The sequence below is a fragment of the Dama dama genome, chromosome 18 (assembly GCF_033118175.1).
Source record: "Dama dama isolate Ldn47 chromosome 18, ASM3311817v1, whole genome shotgun sequence".
In the NCBI taxonomy this organism is placed as follows: domain Eukaryota; kingdom Metazoa; phylum Chordata; class Mammalia; order Artiodactyla; family Cervidae; genus Dama; species Dama dama.
Genome location: NC_083698.1, coordinates 46,251,393 through 46,268,299, shown reverse-complemented (window position 1 = coordinate 46,268,299; position 16,907 = coordinate 46,251,393). Strand labels below are relative to the sequence as shown.

The following is a 16,907-nucleotide window of genomic DNA, read 5'->3' as shown; positions in this document are numbered from 1 at the left end:
AAAGGGTTGCAAAGAGTCAGGGATAACTGAGCTATTGAGCAAGTATGCATCTAGTCCCACTGCTCAGCATGATATCTGGCTCATAATAGACACTAGGTAACATTTGTTGAATGGATAAAGTAATGCTAATGTTGAATGGAACTACGGCAATGCTGCAAGCTTCAGCAAACCCTTGACCACCTCACTAATTTTAAGATAGGTATGCACAGCCTTACCTCATTTTAAAAGCTACATGGATTATTAAAGAGATTAAAGGTCATTAGAATACACAGGTCATTAAAGGACTCCATTCTCAATGCTAGCACATCGTATTTGGTATCATTCTCCCTAAGCTGGGGTGACATCATGTTACTATTATCACCATTTTTCAAGCATCGATAATATGCTCTATATAGAACACATAGTTAGATCCAAGAACTTTTTCAAATCTAATTAGTGTGGAATACATCCTTCTTTTGCATCTCTTTTGCATGTTGAATCATCTCCGAATCTAACATTCCTTTTCATCTATAATTGCTGGGACATTTACATTATGCATTTTATGGACTCTCAGAGTTAAAAAAGGCTTTAGAGATACATCTCCAATCATTTCACTTTATAAATAAAAAAGAAAAGAAGTCCTGAGATGTGAAATAATAAATAATTTCAGCTTAGTTCGCCAACCAGAGATTGTACCCACCTCCCCTGCAGTATAGGCACAGAGTCTTAACCTACGGACCGCCAGGAAAGCCCCTCAAAGTAACACTCTTTTTTTGAGTACTTTGTTATTTGCCAGCCCCTAGACCATGGGCTTCTCATACAGCCTTATTTAATTTAATTTGTATATATTATTACCAACTCCATTTTGCAGGGAAGGAAGTTGAGGCATAGCAATTTGCTCATGCAATAGAGCAAATAATAAATAATAGAGTCAGGGTATATGTTAATCTTGGTCATCCAAAACTGAGTTTTCAGCCACTATCCTACACCCTGTGTCCAAGGTCACTTAGCTTGTGAGAGGCAAGGTTGAGAATGCAGCTCAAGTGTGCTGCCTCCCAAATCAGTCTTCAGTATAAAACTTTGCTTTTATTAATATTTTGAAGATTGATGACACTTCTGAAACCATACTGACCCACTGAAAACAATGATTTGCAAACTCTGCCTTCTTCAATGTAACTCCTGATGCTACTGCTTCTTTCAGAGAAGAATGTTTTCAATGGCTCCCAAAGCATGGCATGGAGGAGCTTATACTCTCCAGACTCAGGTTCAGTAGGAAAAGTGAGCCATCCCTGCAGAGAACCAACACTTACATAGACGATGGAGAGAATTCCGTTATAGTTTTTGGTTGAAACATTGAGGACGATCTTTAGCTGTGAGACCAACACTTGGAAGGCAGCAGCTGTTGTGAATCCACCAACCAAAGGATCTGCCAGATACCTCACTATGAATCCAACCTGCAAGCCTCCAAATATCAACTAGAACAAGAAGGAAGGAAAAATTAAACGCTTGCCTGGGAGAAGGACCAACACTTTTGAACTATTAATGAATTAAACTTAATACCAACTCTGGCCCTATCTCTCCCATCCACCATTCTAAAATTTGAAAACCATGTGTAGTATGAACCTTAAAGTATTTCTAGATATATAATAAGAAAAATTCAGGTAGGTTTTTTTCCTGTAACTTTAGGTTTCATGGCTCCAGTGACCAGAATATTTTTTGTCTCTTTATGGGTTCTGGCACAGCTCCCTTTTCCTATTCTCATTCTAATCACACATGTTCCTCTGTCTTGTTTTTTCTGTCTCTGACTTTGATGATTAAGTGAGCTTTAATAAGTGGCGGCTTGCTGACTATTTTAGCATCTGACCTAAAACAGTATAACTTAAAAAATAGCTTTGAGAGTCTTAAAGTGATTTGTTTTGCTTTTAAATGAATCTTTAAGTCCACATGCTTAACAGTTCTTTCAGATACAAATTCTGTCAACCTGTATATCGCTTGTAAGCCCATTACCTGTATGATTCCAACCAAAACAGTAAGGGTGCTCGCAATCAATACTCTTGCTGCATCTCTAGCTGCAAAGTCTATCACGGTGGTATTCAGTGCAGTTCCGTTACTGCTGGATACGAGAAAGTGTTCATCGGGGGCCATGCTCAGAACAACAGAGCCCACCATTAAACTGACCACTGGGAAAGGTCCTGGGGGAAAAAGCCGTTATCAATTATTAAGCACTTCCATAAAAAAACTAAAAAATAATAATTATTATTAATTGCAAATGTTTAGGTTCAACATATCTAACAGGATTAAAGATGCATCTGAAGTAATTAGCTGTGATTGGGAAAATACTGTTTGTTCACAAAAGAAGCTAAAAAGCAGTTGTTTCAAGGCATTCATGACCCAGTAATGAGCAAGAGAGATGTGCAGGTGGGTCACTATAACACAGTTTTCGGACACTTTATAAGTACACAGGAAGGCTGTCTAAACTACGTGTGATCTTCTTGTGTATGGGTGGGAACAGGGGGATGGAAGGGGGGTTGTCAAGAAAAGCTTCCCGGCAGAAATGGCATATTAGCTGAATCCTTACTTGTTCCATCTTATTTTTATTCCATGTAAGTTCATTTCCTAGAGCATCCAGTGTCCTGGTCTCTGTGGAGCTGAGGACCTTGATCAATATCACAAGGTCAAAATTTGGTTAAAGAAATAGCTAAAGTAAAAAACAAATTAAAAAAATAGCAAAGGTAGTGTAGAGTTTCTCTTTTTCTTTTTCCAAGACAAATTATTTTTTCATATCAAATATCACTCTATAGTAGAGTCTATGTTTCAAAAGTACTTTTCTTTCAGCAGCTGCTCTATCACTACTGATATTTTTATCTATGATGATGAGGATCCTACCCTTTGATCATGGAAGGCTTTACCAGTTGGAAGGACTCAGTACCAAAATCCAGTAACCTGAAGTGTCTAAATGTATAGAATACCAGAGAGAAAAAAAATCAACTCCCATGTTCCTTACCTTGTCATGCATTTTGTACTAATAAACTCTCCCAGGTAAGGAAGTTCTTTAATCAATAATCTCCTCCTGATCTCTCTTTATAGACAAGGAAATACTCCAGACACTGGGGGAAATATTATACAACTAAGGATAAGGATAAGGGTTGGAGATAGAGCAGTAGATGGCTCTGTTTGTTTCAAGAGGATTGCCCAGGTAGACATGTCTAGCCAGCAGATGGATGTAGACGAAAACTTATCTCAAGTATAAATGTCAACGTTGCAAAATAGCATTAAAACATTCATTTACTAGAACATTCTAGCAGAGGAAAATTCAAATTTTAGGAACATCAGGAAATAAATCTATTTGGAGCTATATCAAGAAGGAAAGCCAAGCTTAGTTTCTAAATTGTTTTGGCACAATTTTCCCAGTCTTCAAATATTAGTGACTTAAAATAACTACGTTCTTTAATAAGACAATGAATATGTATTTGATGAACATAATTTAGTAAAACTAATTTAATCTAGTAAAACAGGTTCAAAGACCTCTTGAAGATTATTTTCCCTTATCATGTTTCATTTTAGAACACTTTCTAAGTAGAGTCAAATGTATTAACATTTTTGAAAAGCCAAACATGTTAAGATTTGAAGGTAGTCTATACTTTTTTAACCATCTTTCAATTTTCTCCTCTTCATTATAAAAAACGTTAGGTATAAAGCTACCTGACAGCATAGTATTTTGAAAGCTAAGAAGAAACCTTTGCATCACTGAATAGGAAAAGCCCTATCTTGCTAGATAGAAAACAGTAACAAAGATATGGAAGCAGAACACACATAATATAGCCCAAACACGTTCAATGTGAACAAACAGAATTGTATATGCTTATAATTACCAACTGAGATGTGTCTTGACGTTCCAAAAATAAAGTACGTCAGGATAGGGAAGAAAGCAGAGTAGAGACCATATCCGACAGGAACAGCAGCTAGTAGAGCATACGCCATGCCTGGAAATACATCCAAAACAATCACGTTCAGAAACAAAAGCTATGCTTCGTGTCTACTGTACAGAGAAAAGCCTTTTCATAGGTCTCTTTAACTTGCAGCTCATCTTGAGTGATCTCCTTATTTTGCACATGGTCTGTGACTATGCTAGGATGCGGAACGTGATTCAGATCACCTACTCAAAAGAACTGACACAACTGATCAGTAATTCAACCATCCACTCAGGTGAGTGGGGGGAAAAGCTGTTGATTAAAAACTTGATCAATTCTGTTCAAAGGTTTAGCCTGGCTTTGTCTGAATTCAGTGTTTCTCTGCGTCATGAGGAACATATGTACCTTCTCCTTTCTTGTTGGGGAACAGAAGTTAGATCCAAACAAAGAAAAAAAATCTGACCTTTGTACATAGCACTAGGAGATCAACACCTTCGCTAGGCTTCCCCAAGTGGTTTCTAGGTCGATGAATGTCACACTGTATGGAGAATCTCAGCCTTCCCTTATACATGGTGGTTGGAAGGCAACAATGTGTTGGGGGTTGGGAGTTTTGTTTTGGGCCTTAAACAATGAACATTTATTTCTTAGAGTTCTGAAAGCTAAGAAGTTCAAGATCAAAGTACCAGTAGGTTCAGTGTCCGGTGAGCACCCTTTTCTGGATTGCAGAGGGCTGCTTTCTTGCTGTACCCTCACACGGCACAGGTTTCCTAAGGTCGCTAAGCCCACCATGAAGACTCTACCTGACTGCCTTCCAAAGGCGTGTCTGTGCTCTTAGTTGCTAAAGTAGTGCCCAACTCTTCGCAACCCCATGGACTGTAGCCCACCAGGCTCCTCCGTCCATGGGACTTCCCAGGCAAGGATACTGGAATGGGTTGCCATTTCCTTCTCCAGGGGGTCTTTCTGACACAGGGATTGAACTAGAGTCTCCTGCATTGCAGGCAGATTCTTTTACCACTGAGCCGCATGTGAAGCACTACCTCCCAAAGGCTCTGACATCCAAATACTATCATACTGGGGATTAAGTCTTCAAGAGATAAATTTTGGAGGGATGCAACGTTTAGTCCATAGTACTTTCCTTCTCCTGTGGATTGTTTTTTTAAATACTTCATAGGGAGTCAGCACATCTTCTATCTCCCCACATTTCACTCACTCACAATGACAGAACATCAAGTTCTTTGACCTTTGGGTCATTAATAAAGGGTTATATGTATAACAGTTTGAAAAAAAGTGATGGAAGCAGCTTAGATGTCCATCAACAGATGAATGAGTAAAAAAGTTGTGGTATATATATACCATAGAATATTATTCAGCCACAAAAAGGAATGAATTTGAGTTAGTTGAATTGAGGTGGATGAACCTACGTGGATATACAGGGTAAAGTAAGTCAGAGGGAGAAAAATATTGTATATTAATGCATATATATGGAATCTAGAAAAACGGTGCTGATGAATCTATTTGCAGGGCAGGAATAGAGATGCAGGCAGAGATTTGTGCACACGGCAGGGGAAGGAGAGGGTGGGACAAACTGAGACAGTAGCACTGAAACATATACATTACCATTTGTAAAATAGATCGCTAGCGGGAAGTTGCTATATAACACAAAGAGTTCATCCCCATCTTCTGTGGCAACCCTGAGGGGTGGGTTGGGGGTGCTGGTAGGATAAGACGAAGGCTTGAGAGGGAGGGGATATATGTATACTTATGGGTGATTCACTCTGTTGTATGACAAAAACCAACACAACATTGTAAAGCAAATATCCTCCAATTAAAAATAAATTTTTTACAGTATATTTCATATACTGTAATCTATGGAATGCAGTTGATGTGCTGTATAGAAATAATTTACTACTAATAGTAATTTACCTCTCTCCAGAACAATATAGGACATATAAGAAATAAGTGAGAAAAGGCAGAATTCAAAATAGTGATCAGGGAGTGCCCTGGAAGTCCAGTGGCTGGGATTCAGTGCTTTCACTGCTATGGTTCAGATTCAACCCCTGATCAGGGAACTGAGATCCCACAGGCCAAGCAACGTGGCCAAAAAAACAACAACACAAAACAGTAATCAGTATGCATGCCTCCACTTTTGTTAAAGTAAACATGTTTGTTGTATGAATTTTAAAATGTGGGAAGATTTCATACAATTTAGATATGTAAAAAGCATAATATAATAAACACCCAAGTATCCAACATCTAGTTTAAGAACTAGATCATTGCCGTACAGCTGAAACTTTCTATGTACTCTTTCTCAATCACATCCTTTTTCCTCCCTCCACCCTCAGGAGGCAACACCCTTTTGAATCTAGTGTTTATCATTCTCAGACATTTTTTTATACTTTTAAATAGATACTTATTTATGTGTCTGGTAGGATATTTATTAAAATTTAGGTTTAGTGGACTATCTACACGGCAGAATCAAAGGAGACTTCTGAAGAGGTATTTTTCATGTTCCTTATAATGTGTTTTCTAGTTTCCCACAATAAGCATTCATTCATTCAACAACTGTTGATTATGTACCCTTCATGTGTCAGGCACTGTTCTAGGCTTGGGGGAATATGGGAGTAGACAAAACAAAGTCTCTGCCCTTAGAGAGTGTGCATTCTAGAAAAGTCTGTATTACTGATGCAATTGTTTTCATATAAAATTACAACAAGCAATCATCCCACAGACATAGAGTAGAAAGGTGAGGTCACAAAGGGAAGACAAGAAAAGAAGGAGTGAAAACAAAAGCAAAAAAAAAAAAAAATCCAAATTAAAAAATATTAGAAAAGAAAAGAAGGAGCAAGGAATGAAAACAGCCTATTTCCTATGTACATTTTCCAAGTCCTCAAATTTCCACTTCCCTAAACCTGGCTCAGCAGTCCTCACAGGCCTGGAGAATGGGGGCTTTTTCAGTTTTCACATAATATCCTATTTCAGGACAACTGCTACTCAAGTATACTGTAATCATATGGTAAGGGAATTTGGTACAACAATTTTGAAATTATACATAATTTGTAAAGAAATTTGTCATTGATTTAAACTATGGAATCTCTGTGTTTGTGCTCCTCCTATGTAGGATGGTGGCATGTATTGATAAAAGTGGTGCTAACAAACATTCAGAAGCATCTAGAAGGCATAAGTAGGAAGTAAGAGAGCAGGTCCCCCATATCTATGAATTAAAAATAGCAATAAAAATGCTGCATTGATTTCTTGCTGCCTGGAGGGAATTTTTTGTTAATAATAAAAGTGAAAAAGATCCCATGGCAGCACTCACCTTCTGAGATGGACCACACTCTGTCTGTGGAGTGTATTTCTCTCTAAATAAATCCACTTCTTAGAAAAAAGCAAAACAAAACCCATGATCCTTATCTTTTCTGACTTCTCAGTAACATTATTGATGAGTTTTTTTCCCTACCCTTCAGCTGCCCAGCCACTGGATATATCGCAGCCTTTGCCATCCCTAGAAACTGCAGCTCTGAAATCTCAACACTGAGCCTCCTTTTCTCCACCTACAGCCACGTAGCCTTTCCGCTCACCTATCCAGAATCCTTAGTGCAACATTTCTTTCTCCTCACGAGGCTTCTAACCCATGAACTGAGCACCCTCCCATCTTCATTTGCCTCCCTGTCCCTAGAATTTTCACAAATACTCTGAATTTCTTTGCTTCACTCTCTCTCTTTTTCTCCTGTCTTCTCTGGTAAATCTCCAGTCTGGCCAAACTCAAGCATCACCCTTTTCCATGCCAGCATTCAAACAGCTGAATAACTGAACTAAAGACCTCTACATTTGGACTGGCTAATTTCATGCAAATTTCATGATAGCAAGCCCCAGATGGAATGCCACACTGCCACACATCCATTGGATGGATGGCCATCCAATTACATTTCCCCAGCAAGTGTGCTTTTCCTCTCCTCAAGACAGCTACCCAGACTTCCCCTCCTTTCCTCAAACTCTCCATCCCCCTTCTCAAACGTGGTTCAGAGATGAACCTTAGACTTCATCCAAAACCTGGAATCTATGCGACGCCCATTGTTTTTTTTTTTTACAATGCAGTGCTTGTCTGTCTTTTCTCCTTTGGAAATGGAGGAAATATCCCATGTATCTTTAAGGAGTAGCCTCCTCACTTCTGTCCTTGTACCCACCTATGCTTGTCCCTTCTTGTCACTTCTCTTCCTTTTGGACCCCAGATTTTTCTATCAGGAGAAGTTGCTTCTCCTCCTCCTTGTGGACCACAGATTTTTCTATCAGCTAGGTCATTCCCACTGGGTCACATCTATGTTCTAGTACCTCCTATATTATAAGAAAAATAAATCCTCCCATCACTTTACCATTGTCTTTTATGCCTCTGGAGCCGTTTCTCTACTCTGCTTCATGGCAAACCTTCTTAAAAGTATTGCCTGTGTTCCATCACCAAGAGTATTCCACACTACAGACACCCCACTTTCACCCCATCCTTTAAAATAGAGCAGAAAACAATTCCTCTCTTGGTTTTGGAACCCACATCCTTCAGATTGTTCTTCTTCTCTATCTTCCTGAGCCCAACATCATGTTTCTTTGTGGCCCCTCCTCCTCCCCCCTGACTTTAAGTACTCCAACCAGGTTCTTCTACCCATCTACCTTTCTGCCTAGGTAGTCTCAGGGATTCCCACTCCTTTGAACATCATCTCTAGAGTGATGCTTTCCTGACTTATGTCTAGTCCAAACCTCTCCTATGACCTTCCTGCTTCTAGTAGCTCCAACTCCATTATCTGGCATCTCAAATGTGGCATGTGCAAAAGGAAACACTTGGTTTTCCATCCCAATTCTGCTTGTTAGCCAGTCCCTATCCATCAGTATGTTACCTGTGATTCCTGCTCCAAAATATATTTCAGACTTGTGAAACTCTACCTCTTACTTGATTAGCTTCAAGCTGAAATGTCTGTCCTCAGGGCTGGGACTAGGGAGAGGCAAGTGAGGTGCCTGGGGCGATTATTTAGAAGGTCCCTGGAGGACTCACTTACCTAATTTTAATCCTGGCCCTGCCTAAACCTTTCTCCTCCTGTTCACTCCCCTAAACTGCTCTCTCCTCCACCCATACTGGAATTCTTCCTCCCTTGAAAATACTATGCTCTATTTGACCTCAGGGACTTTGCATCTTTGCCTGGTACACCCTGCTTTCTGTTTCTTACATGGCTATCTCCTTCCCATCCTCCCAACCCTGACTTAATTTCACCCCCTCAGAAAGGCCTTCTTTGACCATTCTATCTAAGGCAAACACTCCCTCCCCAAATTAACCCCTATTAAATGGCAACCCACTCCAGTATTCTTGCCTGGAGAATCCCATGGAGAGAGAAGCCTGGTTAGGCTACAGTCCACAGGGTCGCAAAGAGTCGGACATGACTGAGTGACTTCACTCACTCAAAGCCTATTTGATCAACCATAATAGATATCACAATCTGTAATTATTTTTCTATTTACCTGCTTATTTAATTCCTGAAGTCTCCCGCTTGAAATGAGTACCATGAGCTCAGTATCCATGCCTGTTAGTAAACCACTGAATCCCCATGGCTGGCCTATAAATATCGGTGGTGGTTTAGTTGCTAAGTCGTATCCAACTCTTGCAACCCCATGGACTGTAGCCCGCCAGGCTCCTCTGTCCATGGGGTTCTCCAGCCAAGAATACTGAAGTGGGTTGCCATTTTCTTCTCCAGGGGATCTTCCCAACACAGGAATCGAACCCGGGTCTCCTGTATCACAGGCAGATTCTTTACCTACTGAACCATGAGGAAAGCCCAGCCTACAAATATTAGATGAATGGATTTATGAATGGACCACATTAACCTCCCAGACATTCACCATACAAAGATAACTTCTTAGAGATCATGCTTCTGGAAAACGTTATCACTCATAAAGTGAGGAACTGGGTCCTTTATAAATTAAGACCCTAGGAATTAGATTCTGGGTTCAAATCCTAGCTCCACCATTTACCAGCTCCATGACCTTGAGCAGAATTTAATAGATTTTTTGACTATTGAAAAAAGAGCTATTAAGAGTTGTTGTGAGGATTAAGGAGATAACTTGCCAAAGCCCTTAGCATAGTGTCTGACATTTGTCTTAAACAAAACTAAAGTTAAAATTAATTTGTATAAGATACTTGTCTAGGAACACTTGCAGGACACAGCTTGAAATACCATTTTTCATATATAAGGATGATTCATTATTCAGTCCTCTTCACTGTTTACCGGGCCACCTACTTGGTGCCAGAATCATGCTCAGTTCAGTTCAGTTCAGTCGCTCAGTCGTGTCTGATGCTTTGCAACCCCATGAATTGCAGCATGCCAGGCCTCCCTGTCCATCACTAACTCCCAGAGCTTACTCAAACTCATGTCCATTGAGTCGGTGATGCCATCCAGCCATCTCATCCTCTGTTGTCCCTTTCTCCTCCTGCCCCCAATCCCTCCCAGCATCAGGGTCTTTTCCAATGAGTCAACTCTTCACATGAGGTGGCCATAGTATTGGAGTTTCAGCTTCAGCATCAGTCCTTCCAGTGACCACCCAGGACTGATCTCCTTTAGGATGGACTGGTTGGATCTCCTTGCAGTCCAAGGGACTCTCAAGAGTCTTCTCCAACACTGGCTAAACATGAATTAGACAGTTCCCATCCCCCAGAAGCCGGAGGAGGTTGCCATGCCACAGTTCTTAAGAGTCTCCCGTGTACACGTGGCACCACTTACTGTATGAACCATACCATCCTGTCCAGCTCTCCCATCCACTTCTGTGAGTGAGAACACAGGTGCTGCTCCACACGGGGCCACAGGACATCCTCCTTCTCTGTGGGACTCTCCCTGGCTTGCTCTGAGTAATTCTGAGAGTTCTATAGGCAAATTTTGGCTCAGGATGTTGCTCAACCACTGTTACTAACTTCTGAAATAGTCCATTTCAAGTCATCTTTCTACCCACATTCCTACCCCATCGTAATTCCCGTCACATCACAACGTGAGACTTAACCTTCAGGGAAACAGTTCTGACGCCTCTTCCTCCAGGAAGCCATTCCCAGTTCCCTAAGTCCAGGTTGAGTGCTCCTGTGTGCACTCCCTTCCCAAGCAGTATTACCCCTGCCCCTACAGTCGGTCCTTCCATTGAATTGTTGTCTATTTCCTCATTGGACTATGAGCTCCTTAAAAGCAAGTGGTGCATCTTACTCATATGAGAATACCTAGAGGCTGGCACCTACTAGATACGCCACGAAAAAATAATAAGTAAACTAGATTTTTGTTTTCATATTCCAGAGGTTTTGTGAAGTTGAGGTGAGGGCAAAAGCAAGATGATGAGGATAGGGTACAAAGGAAAATGCCCATAATGCTATTCACCAGCTCTGCAATGGAGTTCCAAGATGTTCATGGAAATAAGGCTTAAAAGCAGTTTAAAAAATGTCCTGTGTTGCGACATTCTGCCAGAAGATTAAAATACAGGGATGGATTTAAAATGGGGAGGGAGAGGCAAGAGCAGAAAAAACCATTTGCATGTAGTCTAGGCTAACATACTTCCTTCCCTTTCCTTTAAGAGAGTTTCAAATGGCATGTCAAGACCATGTATGAAATGTAAAATGATTTAATGAACTGCAATCATCATTTTAAAAATCTAAGCAGAATAGAATAGGACAGAATAGAAAATATTAGAGAGTATTACTTGTAGTGAGAATAAGTATTACTTCACAAAACTTGGGATGCATTTGTACATATCATGATGTCATAGAGATTTCTTACTGTGAGCTGTGACCAATGAAAACTGGGAAGCAGCTGCTTAGGTGACAGGGATCTAGTTGGAGCCAAGCAGATAGAGAAGCAACAGGGTTTCCTAAGAAGAGAAGTGTAAGGAAGATGAGGAAGAAGAGAATCTCACCACTAAGGGGCAGGCTCTGGAGGAAAGATGCAGGCTATGATGGGTGAGCAAGCCTTTGGTGCAGACCCATGGGAGGGAGGGTGGAGTTAGGAATGGCTGCTGGAGGCTGTGATTCTCCATCACTTCGGGGACCACCGTCATCTTACCTTGAAGTGTTCCCACTAGACCAGTACTAACTCCTGAAATGATATCACTAAGTAGCCATTCCTTGATCCGGTATTTGGGAAGCCAGTCCAAGATGGGCAGGAGAGTCTTCACTATGCGAAGGGTTCTCTTTCTTGAACAACTGTCAAAAGGCGAGAAAAGGAGACTTCCAATCCAATCTTGGTCACAACCCACTGCAAATCACAGTTTTGAACCGAAGTCTGCTAATGTCTCTAACTATTTAGAAAAAAGCATAGGAATTGCATGAAAAAAATACTAACAGTGAAGGGCTTCCCATGTCTTTGCCAAGAACTCTATTTACCCTTTTAAATGCACTGTACTAGAAAACACGGGATTAAGTGTTAACCACCCCCCCCCCACCCTTAATCCTCTAAGAATATACCCCCAAACAAGAACCCATTTTCTGGTTCAGCCACAGATTGATCAATGTGGAGTCTTTAAATGGAGATTACATTTGGCCTTCTAACCTAGGCGTCTTCTTTTTCTTTCAAGAAACAAACTCTGTATATTCTGGCAATAGGAGCTTGGAGCCAGTTTTTACAAAACTCTTAACATGATGAATACATATCTTGTACCTTACTACCTAGTTTCTAAACTTCAACAACCTATAGGTAAGAGAAAAAACATATTTGGGGCTTCCCTGGTTGTTCAGATGCTAGACAATCTGCCTGCAATGCAGGAGACCCAGGTTTGGTCTCTGAGTAGGGAAGATCCCTTGGAGAAGGGAATGGCTACCCCAGTATTCTTGCCTGGAGAATTCCAAGGACAGAGGAGGGAGCCTGGAGGGCTACAGTCCATGGAGTCACAAAGAGCTGGACATGACAGAGCAATTAACATTTTCAGTTTTTCAAACACTATTTGACTCTTGATTCAAATAAATTATTTTAAAAATTATATTTACGAGACAATTTGAAATTTTGTTGACTTAATTTTTTAATATTAAAGAATTGCTTCATTTTTGTGTGTGATAATGAAACTGTGGGTTGCATTTTTTAAGAGTCCCTAAAGATAAATATTGAAATAAGTACAGTCCAAAGGAAAAAAAAAAAACAAACCACTATATGGAATTTGCTCCAAAAAGAAAAGTGGAGTGGGGCAAGTATGTGGTAAGACAAGATTAACTTTGAGTTAATCATCCTTGAAGCCATGTGATGGGCAAAAACATGGGAGAGGGTTCATTGCACTACTGTGCCTGCTTTTGAATGTATTTGAAATGTTTTTTAAACGGTTTGAAATGTTTTAAGAAAAGAAAAAAAAATCTAGCAGCAGCTGACAACTCCTTCTGCTTGCGATATCTACTTACGGGTGGCCCGAGTGGGTTTAGAGACTGATGGAGGTTCTTCTTGGAGAGCCCTACTTCCTGGACAGTGGACAACTCGGAGCACGCCGTGCTCTCCTGTGCTCTCGCCTTCATTCCATGCCTCTGAGTGCCATTCTTCCCGGATGAGCTTAGGGCTTTCAAGGCCTCTTGCTCAGGTGACGAGTTACCCACTACCTCTTTGTAATAAAGTCCCTTGTTCTCCCACTCTCCTCAGCCTAGCCTTCACAAGAAGACCGTAGGGACCCGCTGTACCCCAAGGCGCACTCCAGGTGCCCTCAAGCGAGCAGCACAAAGAGACGGCGCTCCCCGAACACACCCTCTCCAAAGTTGAGTTTCCGAGACTAGGGTCGATTCGGGCCGAGAGTGATGGAGCGACCTTCCCACCAGGGAGGCCAGAGTCCGTGACCTGACCGAAGCCGTCCCTTGCAGGGCGGGCGCGGCATCCCACTCTCCGCCGCTGGGCATGCCGGCGGGTCTGCGCGCCCACATTCCCGGATTCACTGCGCCCCTCGCCCCGTCCGCCGCGGGCGCTACCTGCAGCCCTGGGCCAGGTTCTCTCTCAGCGTCTTGCGCTCTTTCGGGCGCTGCTCGTACTGCTGCTGGAAGGAGAGCTCGTTGTAGACCGGCCGCGACACCACATAGCTGCAGCTGTACTCGGGGAGCGGCGGCGGCTCCAACCTGTCGCCCGGCGCTGCCATGACCTGCGAGGCGGAGGGCGACGAGCAGGGAGGAGATGGGGTGAGGGAGGAGAAGAGGAAGTGAAGACCGCTAGTTAGCTGCCTCCCGGCCCCACCTGCTGCAGTCGATCCCCGAGAGAGGGGTCCGCACTCTGCCACACTCTCCGCCCAGGCCCGCCTCGGCTGGGCGCGCATCTCCAGCCTGCAGGAGGCCCTGAGGACCTCGGGTCTCGAGCCTACTTCTGCTGCCCGGGATTCCCGGACTCTTAAGTGAGTGAATCCTGCGCTGGGGGGCTGCCGGAGCCAGACCCAGTCCCCTTGGATGAGCAGCCAGGGCGCTGTCCGCGTCCTGAAATCTCCCCAAACCCGGGCTGGGGCCCGCGACGCGCGCGCGGAGGGCAGAAAGGGCCCCTGTGAGCGTCCCCATCTCCCTAAACCCGAAGCAGCGCGCAGAGCCAGGAGAGCCCTGGGAGAGAAGGCCAGCCCCCGCGCCGGACGTGGGGCCTTCAGGCCACGTTCCCCGGGTCCCAAGGCTGCGCGCACGCTGCAGGAAAATTCCAGCAGCCGGGCGCGCTCTCCCGGAGACAGAACTTTGGGGAATGGAGTAAGTCTCACACCTCGGCCTGTTTCCTAGCTTCCTTCTTGCTCTAAGCTTCTCAGAAAGACTGTACTGTCCCCTGCCGGGCAGCTCCGTAGCATGTCCTCCTCCCCGCCCCCCCCCGCCCGCCACCTCCACTAGTCCCATCCCCAACCAGCGATGCCTCCCCGGGAGTTAAGGCAGGGCGGCGTGGCGTGCGTTGCATCTTCAGCGACGATCTCACCTGCTTCGACTCACGATCAGCCTGGAATGCCCCCGGGACAGCCGTTCCGCCGCCTTTATAGCGCTCTCAGAAGGCAGTGAGACGTTTTATTTACGGAGCAACAGAGACACCTTAGTCCAAAAAAGGGACACACAGGCAGCGGTCTTTCCCCACCTATCCTACCAGGAAAAAAAAAAAAAAAATCTACCCCTCCCTAATTCTTTCCCTTTCCCGAAACAGGAAGGCTGAGAATCTTACTGGCTCTCACCCAAGGGCCACCCAAATCCACCGCCCCTCAATTACTAACGTGGGCCTCGAGGCCAGGGGCGGAGCAGGCCCTGAAGAGCTTGTTACAGGAGACCAGAGCCCAGCGTGGAAGAAGAGGTCAGTGACTGCCAGGAGCGCTGGCCTTGACTCCTAGGTTGTATGAATCCGGAAGCTCCACGATCTGGCACACAGCTCTCAAATCAAGTGGGGAGGAGGAAAGGAGCAGTGGCCAGTTTTGCATTTAATAAGGCTTTGGATTTCTAGAAGGTCTTTCTTTGGAAGTGCCCAGTGAGTGGTGGTTATAGACAGTTCAGTAATTTATTCATAAAGCTTAGATACGAACTTTTCTGTGCTTATGTGTGTTTCACTTCACAATCAAAATCAAGTGCCCAGGTGGCCCCCTTTCTTACTTGACTGACCCTTTGGTTCTTGTATCTTTCTTCTCATTGGTCTGAACTGTGAAGGGGGGAATACACAGAAGTAAACAAGAATCAAGACTAGAAGGGTGAGAGTGGGGAGTAGGAATCTATCCTATCTCCTCAATATTTTGTCTTCTGCTAGGATGAATCTTGTTAAAGCCGACTATTCTGGTTAAGATGAGGGGAGGGAGTTCAGTAAACAAGAAAATTCTCTCCTGATTATCAACACCAGCCTTCAGTTACCCAGCTGGAAAATTCAGACAGTGGTAATTTCATAAGCATTAGGAAACAGAATCCTCTCAGGAGAACCCTTGGTGTAAATCCCCTGAAGTTGTATTTGACTCGGTATTACCATGTGTGTGTTTTTCTGAGGAGTAAATAAATCAGTAGCTTTCAACAGATCTTCCAAAGCTTGTGCTCAGTCATTCAGTCGTGTTCAACTCTGTGACTCCATGAACTGTAGTGCTCCAGGCTCTTTTGTCCATGGGATTTTCCTGGCAAGAGTACTGGAGTGGATTGCCATTTCCTTTTTGGGGGAAAAAAAAAAAAGCTGGCTCAGTGGTAAAGAATCCGCTTGCAATGCAGGAGATGCAGGTTCGATTCCTGAGTAGGGAAGATTTCCTGGAGAGGGAGATGACAACCCCCTCCAGTAGTCTTGCCTGGGAAATCCCATGGACAGAGGAGCCTGGTGGGCTACCGTCCATGGGGTCACAAAGAGTTGGAAATGACTTAGCGACTAAACAACAAGAACCACAGACTAAGTTTAAGAACCCTTGAAGAAACAACCTAAAAGGAAAATCCAGGGACTACCTGGCTGTCCAGTGGTTAAGATTCTATGCTTTCAATGAAGATGTGGTTTTGATCCCTGGTTGAGGAACGAAGACCCCACATGCTGCATGGCCAAAAGGAAAAAAAAAAAAAAAAGGAAAAGAAAAAGAAAATCCAGGTCATTAAGTTTAGAATTTTTATCCATCTGCAGAGAGTAATGTTTTGTATATAGGATTCCCCCTACCCCGAGACGTTTGGCAATGTCTAGAGACACTTTTGATTGTCATGCTCAGGGGATGCTACTGAGATCTAGTAGAAAGAGGCCAGGGATGCTATTAACCATCCTGTGATAAAGTTTTCAGTCCATCTAAGTTTCTGTATGTTATTTGAATGTATATTTATTAATAAATCGTTATGTATACTAAATATATGCATCTCTCTCCATATTTATAGTGTACATGCGTTTTCTGTAAGTAGCACATTTATCATTGGATATCAAATTCAACTACACTGAAATAGAGGCAAGTTTTTTAATGTCCCCACTCCTCACACCCTCACACAAACCAGGTACCTTCAAGATTCAGTTAAAACTCCTTCTCCTCCATGAACAGTGCTTGATGCTCTCAGAATTAATCCAACTACTTCTCTAAATTCTTTTGGCACCTTATCTGAACTTC

The 16,907-nt window shown here is 43.0% G+C and overlaps 1 protein-coding gene across 1 annotated transcript in view; it reads right to left on the bottom strand.

Moving 5' to 3' along the window:
* The window catches only part of SLC26A4 (solute carrier family 26 member 4), a 50,146-nt gene extending 36,149 nt beyond the window's left edge, over positions 1-13,997 (bottom strand). The window contains exons 1-5 of the mRNA XM_061166344.1: positions 13,834-13,997; positions 11,960-12,099; positions 3,852-3,962; positions 1,987-2,171; positions 1,290-1,454 (exon numbers count right to left, since the gene is read on the bottom strand). Coding sequence (XP_061022327.1) covers positions 1,290-1,454; positions 1,987-2,171; positions 3,852-3,962; positions 11,960-12,099; positions 13,834-13,997 — 765 coding nt within the window. The remainder of the gene's footprint in view (positions 1-1,289; positions 1,455-1,986; positions 2,172-3,851; positions 3,963-11,959; positions 12,100-13,833) is intronic.
* Positions 13,998-16,907: the final 2,910 nt, after the last annotated feature.